At 30.3% G+C, this 17,393-nt stretch overlaps 1 protein-coding gene across 3 annotated transcripts in view; it reads left to right on the top strand.

Annotated features, from left to right (window-relative positions):
* LOC129959478 (G patch domain-containing protein 2-like) overlaps positions 1-17,153 on the top strand; it is a 45,003-nt gene extending 27,850 nt beyond the window's left edge. For all 3 annotated transcript variants that reach the window (XM_056072326.1, XM_056072327.1, XM_056072325.1), the window contains 6 exons: positions 6,656-6,729; positions 7,982-8,172; positions 11,136-11,180; positions 11,269-11,318; positions 11,851-11,942; positions 16,865-17,153. In XM_056072326.1, the coding sequence (XP_055928301.1) occupies positions 6,656-6,729; positions 7,982-8,172; positions 11,136-11,180; positions 11,269-11,318; positions 11,851-11,942; positions 16,865-17,079 (667 nt within the window). In that variant the 3' untranslated portion in view covers positions 17,080-17,153. The remainder of the gene's footprint in view (positions 1-6,655; positions 6,730-7,981; positions 8,173-11,135; positions 11,181-11,268; positions 11,319-11,850; positions 11,943-16,864) is intronic.
* The last annotated feature ends 240 nt before the right edge of the window (positions 17,154-17,393 follow it).

The raw sequence follows: 17,393 nt of genomic DNA, 5'->3' as shown, positions 1-17,393 counted from the left end.
TTATTCTGAATATCCCTTCATGAGAAGAATTTGTACCTGCTAACATGGCTGTTAATGTGATATCCAGAACATCTAAAATATTATTTTTATTATTTCATTTAATTATTCCTTTATTTTTTCCAAGATCCTTTAGATTTAAAACGTATAATTTTCTCTGACCCAATCTCATGGCGTAAAATCATATCAATATTTTAAGGGATCTTTGGCTTGTTGAGTTACATTCTTCCGCAACTCTTTTTATATCCCAGGCTGGTAGAATGTTTTCAGGTAAACATGATTCAACTAGAGGGTCCAAAAAGTCACCTAATTTCTCTTTCGTAAAGGCTTTCCACGGTTCTCAGTTCTGTTTACGACAATTTGTAGAGAGTTGATACAATCTGGAGAATTCTCTCCATCAGTAGCATTCTTTATCACTAGAAAAGAAGATATTGGATATATATATGTATTAAAAGATCTTCCAGGCAAATTCATGTTTTCTTCTGTTGAATCACTTTGACGTAATGTTCACTTGTTATCTGAAAAACAGGAAATCAATCTTTTAAATCTGGACTTTGGTTCCATAAATTGGTATAAATACTGGAATTTATGTGATTCCAGATATATCATTGGATGCATGAATTTTTGAATAAATAAACCAGAAAATGTGAAATTCTTTGGTAGGATCACCCCAAATTTTTTTAAATTCAAGTTTTGGCAATTTCAGTTTTGCAGCATTGTTTTTGGAGTCTTGGAAGAACGTTTTGAAAGGGATTTATAATTCCTGTTCATCAACTTTTGATTGAAATTTAAGATATCTATGTTGGTAATTTTCAGCTGCTTCAAGATCTGTTTATATACGATAATGCTCACAGTATATTTTTAAAATAATAAGGATATTTCATTTTGAATCTCATCAATATATATATATATATATATATATATATATATATATATATATATAATATATGTTTCAACTGTGACTGCTAATATTCTGTGCTGTCTGTTAATATTCTTTAGCATTAGTTTCGAGTATCGCTAAATGTTACGCCAAATTCTTTAATTTAGTCGTAAGTGAAGTTCTGAATGATTTGTATTTTGATTTAAAAACACCTGTGTCTTCAGATTCAAGAATACTTTATAAATAACTCACCACATAAAGAATCCTATTAAATCCGCCATAAATGTTACTTTTTTTTCCATCAGCTAATTCGTTTCAGAAGTATCTGAAATTAGCAGGACCTTTTTATCTACTTATTTCCTTTATCTTGCCATTTATTCAAAGTACAGGGTGTTCCCCAAGGTATGCAGCGTCTAATATTTACAAATTCGGATAGAACAGATCAAGACAAGTATTTTGATGTCTAACATGTCGGTTCCCCGAATATAGCGTCATAGTCTAACTACACGAAGAATGTTAATTACGAATTCGACAGTTTCTACTTCAAACTATGATTACTCAATATATGGAAGCTTACTTAGATGACTGTGGTCACTACAACATAAACGGCGGCACGACGATCAAATGTACGTACGAAAGATAAACGATTATTGGTTTATGCAAGATGGCGCTAGACCTTATCGCACTCAGCGAAATTTCGATCTCTTAGCGGAACATTTTCACCGTAGACTGATCGGGCTGGATTCCATTACGAAAACAGACAATTTTATAGAGTTACCTTACTCACCAGATCATAACTCATGCGACTTTTTTTTAGGGAGACGTTTGAACGATACAGTGTATTTCACATAGCTCTTAAATTAGACGACTTGAGAGTAGCAATTGAAACCGAGGTCAAGGAAATTGAAACACATTTTGCAGAAAACAATTGCGAATTTCGATTGCAGACTTCGTCTTGTCGTTTGTTCGAAAGGTTCGACATTTCAAAAATCTGTTGTATTGAAAGTAGGGATTGCAATATCGGACCAAAAGTTCATTACCGGTATTTGGTATTTTTTAGATCTGAATACCGGTTTTAATACCGGTAGTAGAAATTTCAGAAAAAGAAAGAAAACACTGGCGTTTCTTTGTTTTATTTGCGAGTTTTATTAGAGAGTGTAAATATCACAAAAAATAATTTGTTAACTTATAAATTATAACAGTATATAAAGAATTACAAAAAAGTAAAGGAACATCTTATTTATTTAAATTAAGAAAAAGTGTAAATATCACTATTCAATCTGTGATACTATTACAAATTTTTGAAATGTGATCTTAAAAAACAATGCATCAATTATGCTGCCATTAAGCCTTGAACGCAATTTTGTGCAAAAATTACCAGCTGCCGAAAACGCTGTTTCGGTATCTGCGCTAGTTGGTGGTACTGTTAGCAATGCGCGATATAATTTTTCCAAAAATTTACCTCTAAATCCCTCATCTTCAAATAGATCGATTTCTCGTCGGATGGTTTTGGAGATAGCTGATTTCTGTATTCCATTTTGGTTTGTTGAAATTTTTTTATTTATCGCTGATTCTAATTTTTGATCAAGAGACAATTCCTTTTCACTATCGACATTAGTGTCATCATAATCTTCGATAACTGTACTGAATTCTTCTGAATGTGGATAGGTTTGTGAGTAAAAAAGTTTATGAAAATTTACTATAAACTTGATCAGATTTGAATTGGTTACTCTCTTTTCTTCTTTTTCATTTTCATTTTTAAAATCATTATAATTATGTAAATACCGTAAGACATTTTCTATTTCGATATGCCTTTCTTCTGTACGATTTTCCAGTGTAATATATAATTCTTCAGATAGTGATGTGTGCTGTTCTTTCAGTGACTGCAATATGAAATTTATTGTTGCATTAGCTGTTATTAAATTAGAATCTCTCCTACATAATGCCTCAACAGCCAGTTTTATTGGAAGTATAGCTGATATAGTTCTGGTTATTAAGTTGAATTCACTATCTGAAAAATTAATTTGCCGGTTTAAGTCGATTATTGCTTTTTGGATTGGGTTTCTCAGTTTCAAAAATCGTTCCATCATTAGGAGTAAACTGTTCCGACATGTTTTAGAATGTAATATTAACATATATTCTGTTTTATTTTCAGTTAGTATATATTTTTGTAATATGGCATTTTTTGTAGGGGAACGTTTAAATATCTTAGCAATTTTTCGCACTTCATAAATTATAGGTAGCAATTCTTGATGGGTTAATGTTTCATCCTCATTAGCAATATCTTCAACAATTACATTGTCATTACCTTCAATCTCAATATCACTCTCACTCTCTTTAAAGTCGGAATCCGAAGTTTCTATATCCACAGTATTTGGATTCTTCTGTTCTTTATTTTTTTTGGTATAATACATCTATTACTCGTAATTGAATTCCGGGAGCACAATTGCTGATTTGCACCAGTCAACTTACTTACTTTTTTTATAACTGTTGCTCCATCAGCCGTTATGGATATAATATCTTCTTTCAGGGATTATCCTTCTTTCGCTAATTCAGATTTAAGCACTTCCACACATTTTTCGGCTGGCATATTTCCCGAGACTAAGTACTATATTCCAATTTTTTTTTCCTGAATGAATATTTATATTTGAATAGCGTCTATTTATTACACTTGTCCATTCATCAAATGTAAGCCTAAATTTTTCACCATTTAATTTTAATTGTGTTAGCTCATGTTTCAAAACACTGAGAACACCGTTACTGTAGTTTATAACAGTTCTTCTTATAGTGTTAATCGAATTTGGTAGATTTTTAAAACCTTTAGGGGATAGTGATTTTCTTAATTCAGTAGAAGTGCAAAACACTCGAAATGGCAAACCATCTAATGCTGTCATTTTACTTATAATTTCATCCAAATTATCTTTTTTTTTTTTTTTTTTTTCAAAATAATCTAAAATCCCTGATGGCCTGGGCTTAAATTTGTATCCTCATCGCAATTAGATTCTTTCCTCTATAAAAAAATTATATGTTTAGTTTTTAAATGTGTATGGAGTCCGCTTGTACTATCTCCGTTCATTTTAATAACTCTTGAATATTTTTTACATAGTGCCACCATATTCTTTTCATCATATAAATAATGAAACCAAACCGAAGTATTATCAACTGATTTTTTTATGTTCTTTAAAGTTATTCATTATTATGGGTTATTATTTATGAGTATATATATAATAAATTGGAAAAATATTTTGAACCCTAAAGTATGATATGCAAATACACTGTTGAAAAACAAAACAAACAAACAAAAAATCAACATCAAGAAGGACTTGTGCTAGATAAACAAAATTTGGTAGGCATGTTTATACATCTGAAAGATGACATCGATTCGCGCTTCCCTCATAAGTGTGGCGCTAAAAGCGCCACTCAGAATTTACATATCATGTTTGCTTTAAATGCGTGCCGTAAAGTTCGTGAGCGTTATTTATCTTTATCTGATGTATTGAGTTGATGTTAGCCAAGAATGCCTTTAAGACGATGAAGCCATTATCAACAGCTCACCGAGTTTGAACGATCTAATAGGGCTACGAGAAGGTGGATTTTCTTCCCGCGATATTGCAGAAAGACTTGGCCGCAATGTATCCATTGTGAATGATTGTTGGGAGCTGCGGTCAAGGGATGGTACTGCTTCAAGAAGACCGGGTTCTTGGCGGTCAAGTGGCACTACTGAGAGGGAAGACCGCCACATTCGGCGTACGGCTGTGGCACATCGTACTGCGCCTGCGTCAGAAGTTCGAGCTGCATTTGGTACCACAGTGACACAACGAACTGTTAGAAATCAGTTACTTCAAGGACAGCTCCGAGCCAGGCGTCCTGTAGCGTGTATTCCACTGACTCCAAGCCATTGCCTTTTGCGACGTCAGTGGTGTCAAGCCCGAGCTCATTGGAGGATGGAGTGGAGATCTGTTGTGTTTTCTGATGAAAGCATGTTCTGCCTTGGCGGCAGGAGGAGGCCAGGAAAACACTGCAATCAAACTGTCTGCAGCCTAGACACACTGGACCAACACCTGGAGTTATGGTCTAGGGAGCAATTTCCTATGACAGCAGGAGCACTCTCGTGGTTATCCCAAACACACTGACTTCAAATTTGTACGTCAGTCTGGTAATTCAACCTGTTGAGCTGCCATTCATGAACAGCATTCAAGGGAGAGTTTTCCAACTGGATAACGCTCACTCTCATACCGCTGCTGTAATGCAACATGTTACCTTGGCCAGCATGAACACCAGATCTGTCTCTAATTGAGCACGTATTGTATATTATTGGACGACAACTCCAGCATCATCCACAACCAGCACTGACTGTCCCAGTATTGACAGAACAAGTACAACAAGCATAGAATTCCATACCACAAAGTAACATTCGGCACTTGTATGACACAATGCATGGACTTTTGCAGGCTTGCATTCAAAATTCTGGAGGATATACCGTTTATTAATGTAACAACATTTCACATTTGATATGCATTTTCTTGAGCTTAAATTTACCTGTGATCTTTTAAATTCAATCAATTAAACATGTTAACTAGACAAATACATTGTCCAAATTTCATTACTCTATAATAATTTTGTCTTGGTGTTGGGATTTTTCCCGTCAGTTTACAATGTGAATAACAAACTCGCCACTTAAAAAAAAATATCGAAATATTACGTACTTTCATCACAATTACAACCTTGTTTTCACAGATATGAATATCAGACTACGAATCCTGTGCGTGTGCATTATCGCTCGCAGCTGTATTAGGATAGTTTCGACCCGCTTCCTTGGATATCATTTCTCTTGATTGTACGATACAACTTTGTATTTACAGTCTAATTCATTTCGCCCGTTAGGGAGACATAAAAACAAAACCTATACTATTTTGCTATGTTGGCGATCTTTGAACATATAGTGGAGACAATTCAAAAAATTTCTAGTAAATATCGAAAAAACGGTATTTAAATTTGTGAATACCGGTATTACAAAATTGTATAAATGGCACAAAATACCAATATATTTGTATACCGGTATTTCAATACCTTATTGAAAGTTCTCAGTAAGCATTGATTTTCACTTGTCCCCCCCCCCACCCCATTTCTTGAAATTTTTATAACACAAGCTTCACACATTAATTAGACTATGACGCTATATTCGGCGACCCCACATGTTATACAGCAAAATACTCGTCTTGACGTGTTCTATCCGAATCTGTAATTATTAGAAGCTGCATACCTTGTGGAATACCCTGTAATTAGTCAAGCAACAACAAAGTGGTACAATGCTTAATGGTCCACAATGTGCGATGAAGACTATACTTCCCACCTTTTATTTTTAAATCGAGTCTAATTTAAGAAATCCGTTTATTTACCATTTATAGGAAGAAATAATAATTAAAGAATTAAATAAGTAGAGTGAAATCTGAATTATTGCTAGGTTTAGCAGCAGTTCTATTTAGTAAGCATTGGAAAAAATTCTGCTGGTATAGTTTCTGTCTTGCTTGTAAAGAAAAAGGTAATATATCTGAGGAAATCATACAGAGATTGTTTTTGTCATGATTGCTTTTGGTTTCAATTTGACTTCCAATTTTTTTCTTTTTTTTTTTTTTTTGCATAATTTTGTCAGGTATTTTCACATGCTTTCTCATTTAAGGTTTTGTTCATTATTTCCCATTAAAATTTTTATTTTATGAATAATTAAATATTATTTTTATATTTTGTGTTTTATGAAATTTTTTTGTTGGATTTTAGGGAAATAAATAGCAGTGGTTTAAGCAGCAGTGAAAGTGAATGTGGAATATTGACAAATGATGAAGATAGAGAAGGTAATTTTCATTTTCATAGTTTTGCACTTTTGACAATTATGAAAAAACTTAACTTAATAAAAATCCAGTTTTTCTAAAGAAATGGTTTAATATCGATTGGTATCTGATGGTGTTTAACTACACTTTTAGTTCACATGCACTCACACAAAACATCTTTGAAATTTGGTTGTTTTCAATTTCTTCCATTTAAAAGAAAAAATATCTGAAATATATTATTTTTCTTCTAAAAAAATATCGAACTTATAAAAATTGAGAGATATTTTAATTATTTAAATCAGTTTTAAATTTAAATATTTCTTGTTATGTTATTCCAACCTTTCACTAAATAATATTTAGCTTTAATTCATTATTTGTATTTTATAATTTATGTATCTTAATAGTTATAGAGATTGCAATTTTTTAAAATTTCAGTGTTTTACCTTAATAAATCTGTTGGCACTCCTTATAATAGTATTTAATATTTGAGTTTTATTTTCTTAAGGGCACTATTTGCATGCCACTGGTCAGATTCATTAGATGAAAGCTTTCTGTTCTCATAAATATCAAGCTATTGCACAGAAAGAAGAAGACCTCAAATTTAATGGATGCTTTCTGTTGATTAAAATTTTTACTTATTATAACGTTTCATTTATTTATTTTGTCACTTATTTTTGAACCTAGGTGTTTCTTTGAATAAGGAATAGTGGGGTTTTTTGGGGGGGGGGCGAGAAATAAGGCTATAAAACAGAATGAGAAAACTGGACTAGGCTGTGCAATCAGGAACCAACAACCATTTGGCAGATTTTTTGCAAAAAGATGTGACAGAATGGAAAGAAAACAAAGAAATACAAGAAATGCAAAACAATCATTGGTTCACTGAGAGTGGTAAATGATGTAGCAGAGTGTGGAGTAGCCCTAATGAGAAAGTACAACAGATTTCACACAAAAGGCAAACAAAATCAAAACATGTTGTTTGATTTTGAAGCAAATATCTGGACTCTAAAAAAATCTAATGTCTTAAAATTAAATATGTAAATGAACCATAATTTCTGTAGAATTTTTGAAGTAATATTTACTGCTTGCTTATTTTCAAAGCCATTTTAAGTGTGGAGTAAAATTCATTTTGATTTTGTATTACAAATTGATAAGTATCAATAATAGCTATTTTTAAATTTCAAACACTGTGTTGAAATTTATTAAAAATGTGATGAATTTCAAAGATTATATGAAAATTAATGAATGTTTGAAATTTATTATTTTCAATTTCTTATAGCTGATGATGAGCAGAGTGATTTCTTCCAAGAATCTGGACCTGCATGTGGCATGCCAAACTTTTCTCCATGGTGGGAAAATGATTGTGTAATATCGGATGATGAGGATTTTTCTGCTGTAGAATTTCCAAAGATTTTAACTAAAAGTTTCTGTAATATCACAGTAAAGAAACCATTCGTGGAACCTGATGAAGTGAGAAAATACTTTTGTTTAAGTTGTTAAAGTGTGTGGAAACTTTCCTTTTTTTATTTACTTCTAAAAAGGAAGATGGTAAACTGATTAAATAAATGAATTTAAAAAATGAAAAATAATGAATTTAAAAAAAAAAGTAGTTATTTACAATTTTTTATGTTAGATAAAAATGGTTTTCGGATGTAGTATATTGTCATTAAATTTGTTTATATTGTTTTGAGCAAAAACAATTTTTGCCCTGTTTTCTTTATTTGATGTATAATTTAAATTAATCTATGAATTATGCTGTTTGCCTTACTGCTGTTATCAATGTACATGACAAAATGCTTTTATTTGCTACTAAAAGCATATAAAAATCTAATAAAAGTGAAATAAAAAAAGACTTGAAAAATCCTTGTTTAATAAGCGTAAATAAATGTTCAATCAAATATGATTTTGTAATAATTTTTCCTTAGTATTTATATTGTTCCTTGTTCAGTGAATTGCAGTTTCTTTTTAAGAATGCAAAAATTCATTTATAACTACAGTTTTGGGAAATTCAATGTCACTTTTACATGCCTGCTAGATCTACTTCTAACATTGCTTTTATCTAATTGATACAATCAGGTTAAACTGTTTTATGAATGGACCTTTTGGTGAACATTTAGTTTCGAAGGGTCATCTACAATTTTTAATGTGGTCCACTAGTGGTATGCTGCTGTGGCAATGTTTTCTTTTCCTACCAAACAAACACAAGAAGTTTATTTTCTTTTGTATAATAAAGCTAAAATTTAAAGGATGAAATTCTTTCTTCTGATCATGATCATTCTGAAAGAGTTCTGGATCATTCATGAAAAATATTCCTTTCTTTTTCAAACATCCATAAAAAATTTATTAAAAAAATTTAATTTTAAGATTTTTCTACAAGAATTAAAGTTTTTTTTTTTTTTTTTTTCAAATAACTCTTGACTATCTTTTTTGGTGCTACAAAGAAATTCTTAAATAACATACCATAAGGGATTTCATGAGATTAACTTTTTGAAATATATGAACTTTTTAGAATTTGGAATTTTTCTACAACAGTTCTTCCAAGATGGGTCTCTCTAACAAAAAGTGTACATGTAAGCTGTAGTATTATTTTATATTCTGTGCGTGTGTTAAGTTGGAGCCTATAAGTCATTCAAAACATGTTTGATAAAAACTGTTTTGGCCTCTTCGATATAAGTTTTGTTTTAAGAGTTGTTACAATTTTTCACTCATTGGCAATTTCTGAACCTTCAGATACTGTTCCTCTCTTATGCCTCACATTGAGAAAGAAAACGATGTTTTATTAATTAATTAAATTAACAGCTCATTTGTTATTGGATTTGTGGAGGCATTTCTACCAAAATAATACAGTGACTTTCATTTAAATTCAATCCAATCCAGTCCATTCTTCGCCATCAACTTTCAATTTTATTTTCTCTTTAACGGATATTTAAATTTAATTTGATTTGGTACCGAATTTTTATTAATTATGATTTTTTTCATCGTATTTCCCATATATGACATAATTTGTCAGCTAGTTGTAAAATAATTTTCCTGTGAATTCTCAAATATATTGACAAGCTTACCTAATTGGGCCTAGATATTATCAGCCATTAAGATAAAATAACCATCTCTAGCATCAACATACAGTATAACAATGGAATCAAGGATCTAGTGTTGATACTCGTCATCTTTGAAAAAGTTGCACACGTTCATAGAATGTTCCTTTCTTTCAGCCTTAAAAATGAAATTCAGAGCATACATTGTGAGATTTAAATCTGTGACCATTATTTATTGCATTTTGCTTTAAAGGTTTGATATGTTTAATGTGTGCATCAATTTGGAATCTCAGATAGGTAAGGTAAGCTCCAATTCTTCCGTGATAAATTTGACTAGCTTGCTCAGAATCTTGATCTCAATTCCATGAAACACTTGTGGGTTAAATGAAACGTCAAATTCGAGCTAGACCAAAATACTTCACATCACTGTCAGTGCTTTTTAGTTTTCTTTTGCAAGAATAATGTGCAGTTCTTGCAGAATCTTTCCGAAAATTAATGGGTAGTTTTCGTCATAGAGTAGCAGCCATCAACCTTTCAGTATAACTATTCAAAGATTAAAGTTTAAAGAATACCAATTTGAAGGAAACTGCTTATCATTTGGTTTCGTTTCGAAAGATATCGACTTGATAGTGAAGTGAATTTCAGTTGCTTTCTGAATCTTAATAGTAGTCAACTGGCATTTTTATATAAGTGACCTTATATATATGGCTTTGAAACTAAGAATAGAAAAATATGCTTTAATTTCTTGCATGTGCAGTTAAGATATACTAAAAATACACATGTATTTCCTTTAATATTTAGAGATTTTTGTAATATTTATTACATTCTGTAAGTTTTACTTAATTTGATTGAAAATTCTGCATATTATAAGCAAAAAACATTTGAAAAATTTTGAGATTTTCAAAATGAAAAAAAAAAAAAAACTTTGTATCTTTTTGATTATGTATGCTATTGTTTATAAAAGTACATGTAACTATTTCCTACAGCAAATAAAATGCATTGATGAAGGTTTTAAATCAATAGCTGCTTTCTGTCGGCCGAAATCTTTTTTCCATCAATTTCTAATCAGTCCCCTAAATGTCTTGTAACTGAATACTGAATCTTCATGGTAGAATGTGAGTTCAAGTATATTTTTTACATGGTTGGAGTTAAAAGACTGCTTGTCCAGTCTTTCTGCAGATATCCAGAAAATTGCGTAAATCCTAGTGTTCAGATATAGTTTTGATCACATAATGTAAGTAGCCGCTTTTAGCATTTAGAATACATTATTATTATTATTATTTTGATTTGAAAAATTTTACTCATCTATGTAATATGATAGTTGAAATGAGAGGAAAGTGCTAATTATATCTTTTTATTTAATTGAAGATTAATTTGAAATTTGTTTCTCTTTGACAGGGTAAACGGTTAGTTAGAGCAGGCAGAAGAAGATTAGGAAACAAGGTTTTTCTTGTTGTTGCACATATCTTTTTTTTTACTACTTTCAACTTTATAAATAATTAATTATTTCATGTCTTTCTTGTTTTTTTAGATAACTTGTGGTGCAGATGAAGTATTTTCATATTTACCTTTATCGAATGAGTAAGTTATTTATTTTGTTTTGTTACTTGAGTTATCAATAGCTTTTTCATTTATTAAGTAGCTAAATTACCTAAAGAACAGTTCAGATAATCGCTTACTTTATTATATTAAGGGTTTCTGCTGCACAAGATTCAAAAATTAATTTTTTCTGTTCAGTAGAATACAATTCATACTTAATTGGAAGACAGAGATTCAAATAAAGATTTATTTTTACAAATCATCTCAAAATTAAATATTGCAAATTCTCTCTTTAATTTATCATCAGAATTATTTTCATTTTATATTGAATATATTTATATTATAGAATTTTAAATGTAAGTATAATTTTATAAAAAAATTACATTGAAAGATAATTCTTGTAAATATGTTCATTGTGTAGTAAATTTCATTGCTTATATTGTTATGTAACTTATAACGGAATTTTCGAGAATGGATTTCTCAGAGCTTAAAAGCGTTTTATGTTTGTAATTGTAAATTATTTTACTCAGATATGAAATTATTATGTAGAATGTACTGTTTTAAAATTGTTTAGGTACAGCTGCTTTCTTTCATCTGGAGATAATTGCTTAACTAAAACGATGCTTAATGAAAAAAAGAAAAGGAAAGGAATGCCTTCAGGTCATGGTATGCATTTTTAGAAATATTTTATTTTTTAGTGCCATCTAATGCAGGATTAAAATAAAAGTAGAAAACGTTATAAATGGTAATATAAAGATGGAAAAAAAATAATCAAAAATTCTGAAGATTTAGGAATTTCAGTTTTTATAAACCTTCTTAGAATCATAAAATCAAATAATCTTAAAATGTTCTATCAAAGTACTATAAATTCGATCACATCTGAACTTCATGTCACTAAAATTTAGAGTTGCTTTAAAATTTTACACCCCTTTAAAAAGATATTTAGTTATCAAGTATATCCCATACATCTTTTTTTTTCTTGTTGTTGTTGCTTTATATATATATATATATATATATATATTCAACTTTTAATATTTTTTTTAAAGTTTTTAATAAGTTTGATTTTGTAAAATTTCTTTATCTCAGTATTTTCACATATTTTTTCGGAATTCGTCAGGAAGTTTAAAACTCCGATTTGTGAGTAATTTTAATTAATTCTAATGAAAATGTTAAAGAGCGAAAACTTAGTGATATGTTGTCAAATGATTTGTTTCTGCAATAAATAAGTATAGTAGAAGAATTTGAAATTTCCAGATTCTATATAAGGTGTTGCCGAATTTGAGTGGCATTCCTATTTAATTGTTCTATCTCAAATTATCCACCGGCTTATCTGAGATTTTTCCACTTTAGCAAATATGTAAACAATGGAACTGTTGCTAAATGATGATTAATAAATTCCTGATTTTCCATCCACATAAGCGTTTTATATGTATAGATCTTTTAAAGAAGATATTTGTAAGTCGGAAATTTTTGGTGTCTGCTGGTAATTGCTGCACACCTGCCATTAAAATGAGCTGAGAAAAAAAAAATGCTAAATTATTTTCTCAAATGTTCAAGATTATTAAAATCGCAAAAGGTATCCAGTTAGGAAGGGATAAAATTGCATATTCCTTAATATTTGGGATAACCCTCCCCCTTTACTTTATAGAAGATGTTATGAAAGAATTGGCTGTATATGAGCGCTATGTGATTATATTAGTTGAATCTCTGAATAAAATATCTCTCAAAGACAACAAATAGATTTCTGCATTGAATTTTGGTATTAGGTTGCTGATGAAGTTAAAACAAGATATCTCTTTTCGGCTTTTCTTGGTTGTAGCTGATTTGAAGATTTACTTCCTGTATTTTAAGAAACAGCTAAAACTTTGAACTTGGAACTGCTTTTCCGATATCAATGGATGATCCCATTGTTAAATATATATTTTTTAAGGAACTAGCATCATGCATTAAAAAGGGTCTTGAAGATCCAGAAGTCCTTAACATGGGCTCTTGTGAATTGCAGTCTGTGAGTCTGACTCTAAACAGAGGTAAAATGAACAACTGGAAAATCTTTGATTTCATGAGAACTCTATACGTTAACACTAATTCAAAAGAATTTTTTTTAAAAATTTGCTCATTTTCCAATCATCAGACGCTGGAAAATTAGCAGGTACTTGAACGATGTTTGAACATCCTTCCACTTATAAGAAATTTTTATTGATTTCATGAGAACCAATCAGAGCTGGTACCTTACCAATCAGAGCTTTGTCACTATTAAAGAACATATCTATAATGCTTTTTTAACATCAGAAATTGCATTTTTTTTTTTTTTTTTTTTTTTACTCCATTGCAAATGAATGTGAGAATACTGATATGATCCTTCATCCGATTTCTTTTAGAAAATTTAACGTATCAGGCATCACAGTACTTGTATGAATAAAGAGGTATTCAAGGAGGGGAATATTTTGAATGTGGACTTTGAAATTTTAGCAAGATCTCTTAAATAAAAAAATGATTTTCGCTTTTTGTCATATTAAGAAAGCCAAAGTATTTGAAAGACAGCTAAGCACGTTTTTTTTTAAAGATACGCGAAATTTTCTAATTGGATGTGTTAGAAAATTACTGAAGCGATCCTTTCTGCACTGCACTCTAACCAAATAAGTTTCTTGTTTGAACCAAATGATAACTTTGATTGAAATATTATTTAATCAAAAACTGACATCTTATGTGCGAACAATTGGATGACTAACTTTTGCAGATGAGGAAAAAACAAACAACAAGCAAAAAACAACAAAACCACGGCTAAAAGAAATATGTACTGAATCAAAATATGTGCCCAATCTGAAAATGTGGAAAAAAATAAATAAATAAAGAGTTGATAGATTTTGGTTCGACATGCTTCCATCCATAGAGCTGAGATACTGATGGAGGGAGTGCAACCCTATTTTGGTGTAGGACAAGATAAAATCACGTGACATTGGGACAGAATTTGTGTTCGTATTCGATACAAGACCACAAAGCAAACGTATTTAAGGTAAAAAACGATTATAGGCACCTAGCGCCATCCATTGAGTGATCTAATATGCAAGGAAAGTTCTATTTTTATTTAAGGTAAAGGATTTGTCCCAAACCATACCTTGTTTAATTAAAAAGTTGACATTACAGTAATTTCTAGGAAATTCATTTTTAATTAAATTTTTAGTGAGGTTATTTGATGCTTCAATATAGGAATTTTTATTATTGCAAACCCTTTTGATCCTGTTAACTTGTGAGAAAATAAGATTTTTGAAAATTTTAGAATTTAGATTGGAATGATAGTTACAAAGTTTTGTTACTTTAAAGTTGAATTCCTCCCTTTTATCGTAGATACCAACTATTGTTTTATCATTAGCAATTTCGATTTTTAAATCCAGAAAGCTAGCCTCAAGTTGATTTTTATTTGTTTCTGGTAGAATTAAATCTTTTGGATAGCAATTAGTAACAATATTAGTATTGTCGAAGTTTATCAAAAGTAGTTCATCAATCCTCCACCCGTTTATTAAATTATATTAAATTTTTTTTTCTCATAGTAATGTAGGAAAATATTAGCTAAAGCACTTGAGAAAGCTGTTCCCATTGGAATGCCCTTAACTTGTTTATAAAAATTAATACCATTAAAAACGTAATTTTCAGTAATATTAAAATTACATAACTCTAGCCAGTTACATTTCATTGACATTTTCATTTAAATTTGACATTTGACTAGCCATTGACATTTTCATTTACATATTCGTCATATATAAAAGAACAGACCTTAATTAATTTTTCATGAGGTAGATTGATGTATAAATTTTCGAAATCATACGTGACTCATGTTGCGTACGCTTGTTTAGACTAGAAATAAGCGACTAGCCCCCTCCATTTATATATCAGCTCTATGCTCCCATCTCACCAGAAATATTGCATTGATGTTGCATTATTGTTAAAGATGAGCATGATATTTTTCCATGGCAACAGTAATGTTGAGAGAATATGAAAGAACAAGCACCCATCGAGAGTATTGTGTTGACAAATAATAATTGAAGTTAATTTTTAAATGCAAAAAATCACTTTTATTGCATTTTTATTATTTAATCCTTATTTTGTGCATTTTCTTGTTAAATTTACTTTTAGACAGAGTTTTAATCAAAACTGTCACTTTTGAATCATGTTTATGAATATCGTTTTTGAGTCTGTTTTTGAAAAAGTTAACAATTTTGTTTTGACTTAAAAATAGGGTAGGGATTTATTTGTCCTTTTTAAACAGTTTTTCTTGTAGGAAAAAGGATCATTTTTACTTCGTTGAAAATACTATGTTGTTAATAAGTTGAAATATTTTTCTCCTAATAATTCTTTCATATAAATAAATTTCATTATTGAATAAATTAAGATAGGGAAATGACAATTCCATTTACACATTTGCAAAGAACCTCAGGAAATATTTTGCTATGTAAATGGCTCTCTCGTATAAATTTTCTCTACTTTTTACTTCCTCATTTAAAAAGTCTAGAGAAAATATTGTAATCATCAAAAAACTCGAACTTGAGATTTTGAGGAATCTCCTTGTCTGCCCATCCGTCTGTCAGTGAACACGATTACATAAAAACGTTTTGAGGTAGAAAAACGTAATTTATTATATTAATTTCCAGCAAATTTTGAGTAAAATCTATTCAGAGTAAGTTTTCATGAATTCGAATTCAAATTAACACGTTAACTACAAAACGGAGAAATCTAGATGGGTAAAATTTGCTGCACGGATTTAATATCTGTAGTACAGATACCTATCAAATTTTGAGCTAAATTCAACTAGGAATTGATCGTCTATCGGTCAGTGTTTTCAAAAGCATGCAAACGTGATAAATCAAAAGCACATCGATTTACATGTATCAAATTTTGGTTTTAATCGTTTGAGAAAAACGCATCTATCACAAATTTGATTTTCGGATACTGTTCACCACATGCCAGGGATTAGTTGCAAAGAAAAAAAAAGCCAAAATGATATGAATAGATTTAGTAAAAATGCTAAATTCACCCAAAGCTTATTATTTCGTAATTATTGTACGCCAATGCTATGCAAATCATTCTCTGACTTATCACTCCCTGCAAAAAATTTTGGTATTTGGGCAACATCTTTATTAGACAGTATACGAGAAAGCTTCGGCTTAATTATTGTACTTTAAATGTAATGAATAATTTAAATCAGGCTTCATTATTTCTCCATCCATTATACTTGTCATTGATATTTAAATAAAAAAAAAATTATTTCATATTTAGATAAGATTTTGGTTCCGAGTGCTAGAAGAGAAAATTGAACAAAATCAAGGTATTCGTTTGTTAGATTCTCTCGGCCCCCGGGGGGGGGCGATCTGGGTATTGTAACAGTTATTGTACTGATATCTTTGTTCAGCTTTTTAAATAGCTTTTTATTAATCTTATTTATTAGAAAATTTCATATGTAACACATGATTTCAGGTGTGATATTGAGGATGCATTTGTTGCAGTGTATGTATATATGCATTTGTACTTTTATATGTGAAGTATTCTCTCATTTCTTATATGTTGTTCTATCTTCTATTTCTAATGTGTTATAGGTAATGGAGAATTTTCTTCTGCTGAAGCTAATGTGGATCTCCATGTTTCAAAGAAATCAAGCTGGATACCAGCTATGGAGTTGAGTAGATATGGAGATGGAATTTTGCCATCCAGTAAAGTTCTTACTACTGGTGAAAAGCAGGAACTTAGCTTAGTGAATAATGGAAACAACTGCGTTCTTTCTACAACCGTTCCTCATGGAAATCCTTTTTAATCTTCATTGCCTTTGTTTATCGAACATTGTCTTTTACAAAACATTATTTAATAAATGTAAGCTTATCTTTTGAATTAATCTTTAATAAGGATTTTCGTGAGTGGATGCAGTCATTGGAGATCATCCGAATCAATGAATTTAATAATTTATAAGAGAATTTAGATAAAACTTTGCTGGAAATATTTTTTTCAAAAAGTACAAAGAAGTCATATACATTACAACACAACTTTATGATATATCTTCTGTTGCAGGATAAGTACTGTTACTGTACTTATGGAGCATATGATGTAGAAAACACAAAAGATAGGTCTTTA

Source organism: Argiope bruennichi, chromosome X1 (assembly GCF_947563725.1).
Source record: "Argiope bruennichi chromosome X1, qqArgBrue1.1, whole genome shotgun sequence".
Lineage (NCBI taxonomy): Eukaryota > Metazoa > Arthropoda > Arachnida > Araneae > Araneidae > Argiope > Argiope bruennichi.
This window is presented reverse-complemented; position numbering and strand designations above follow the sequence as displayed.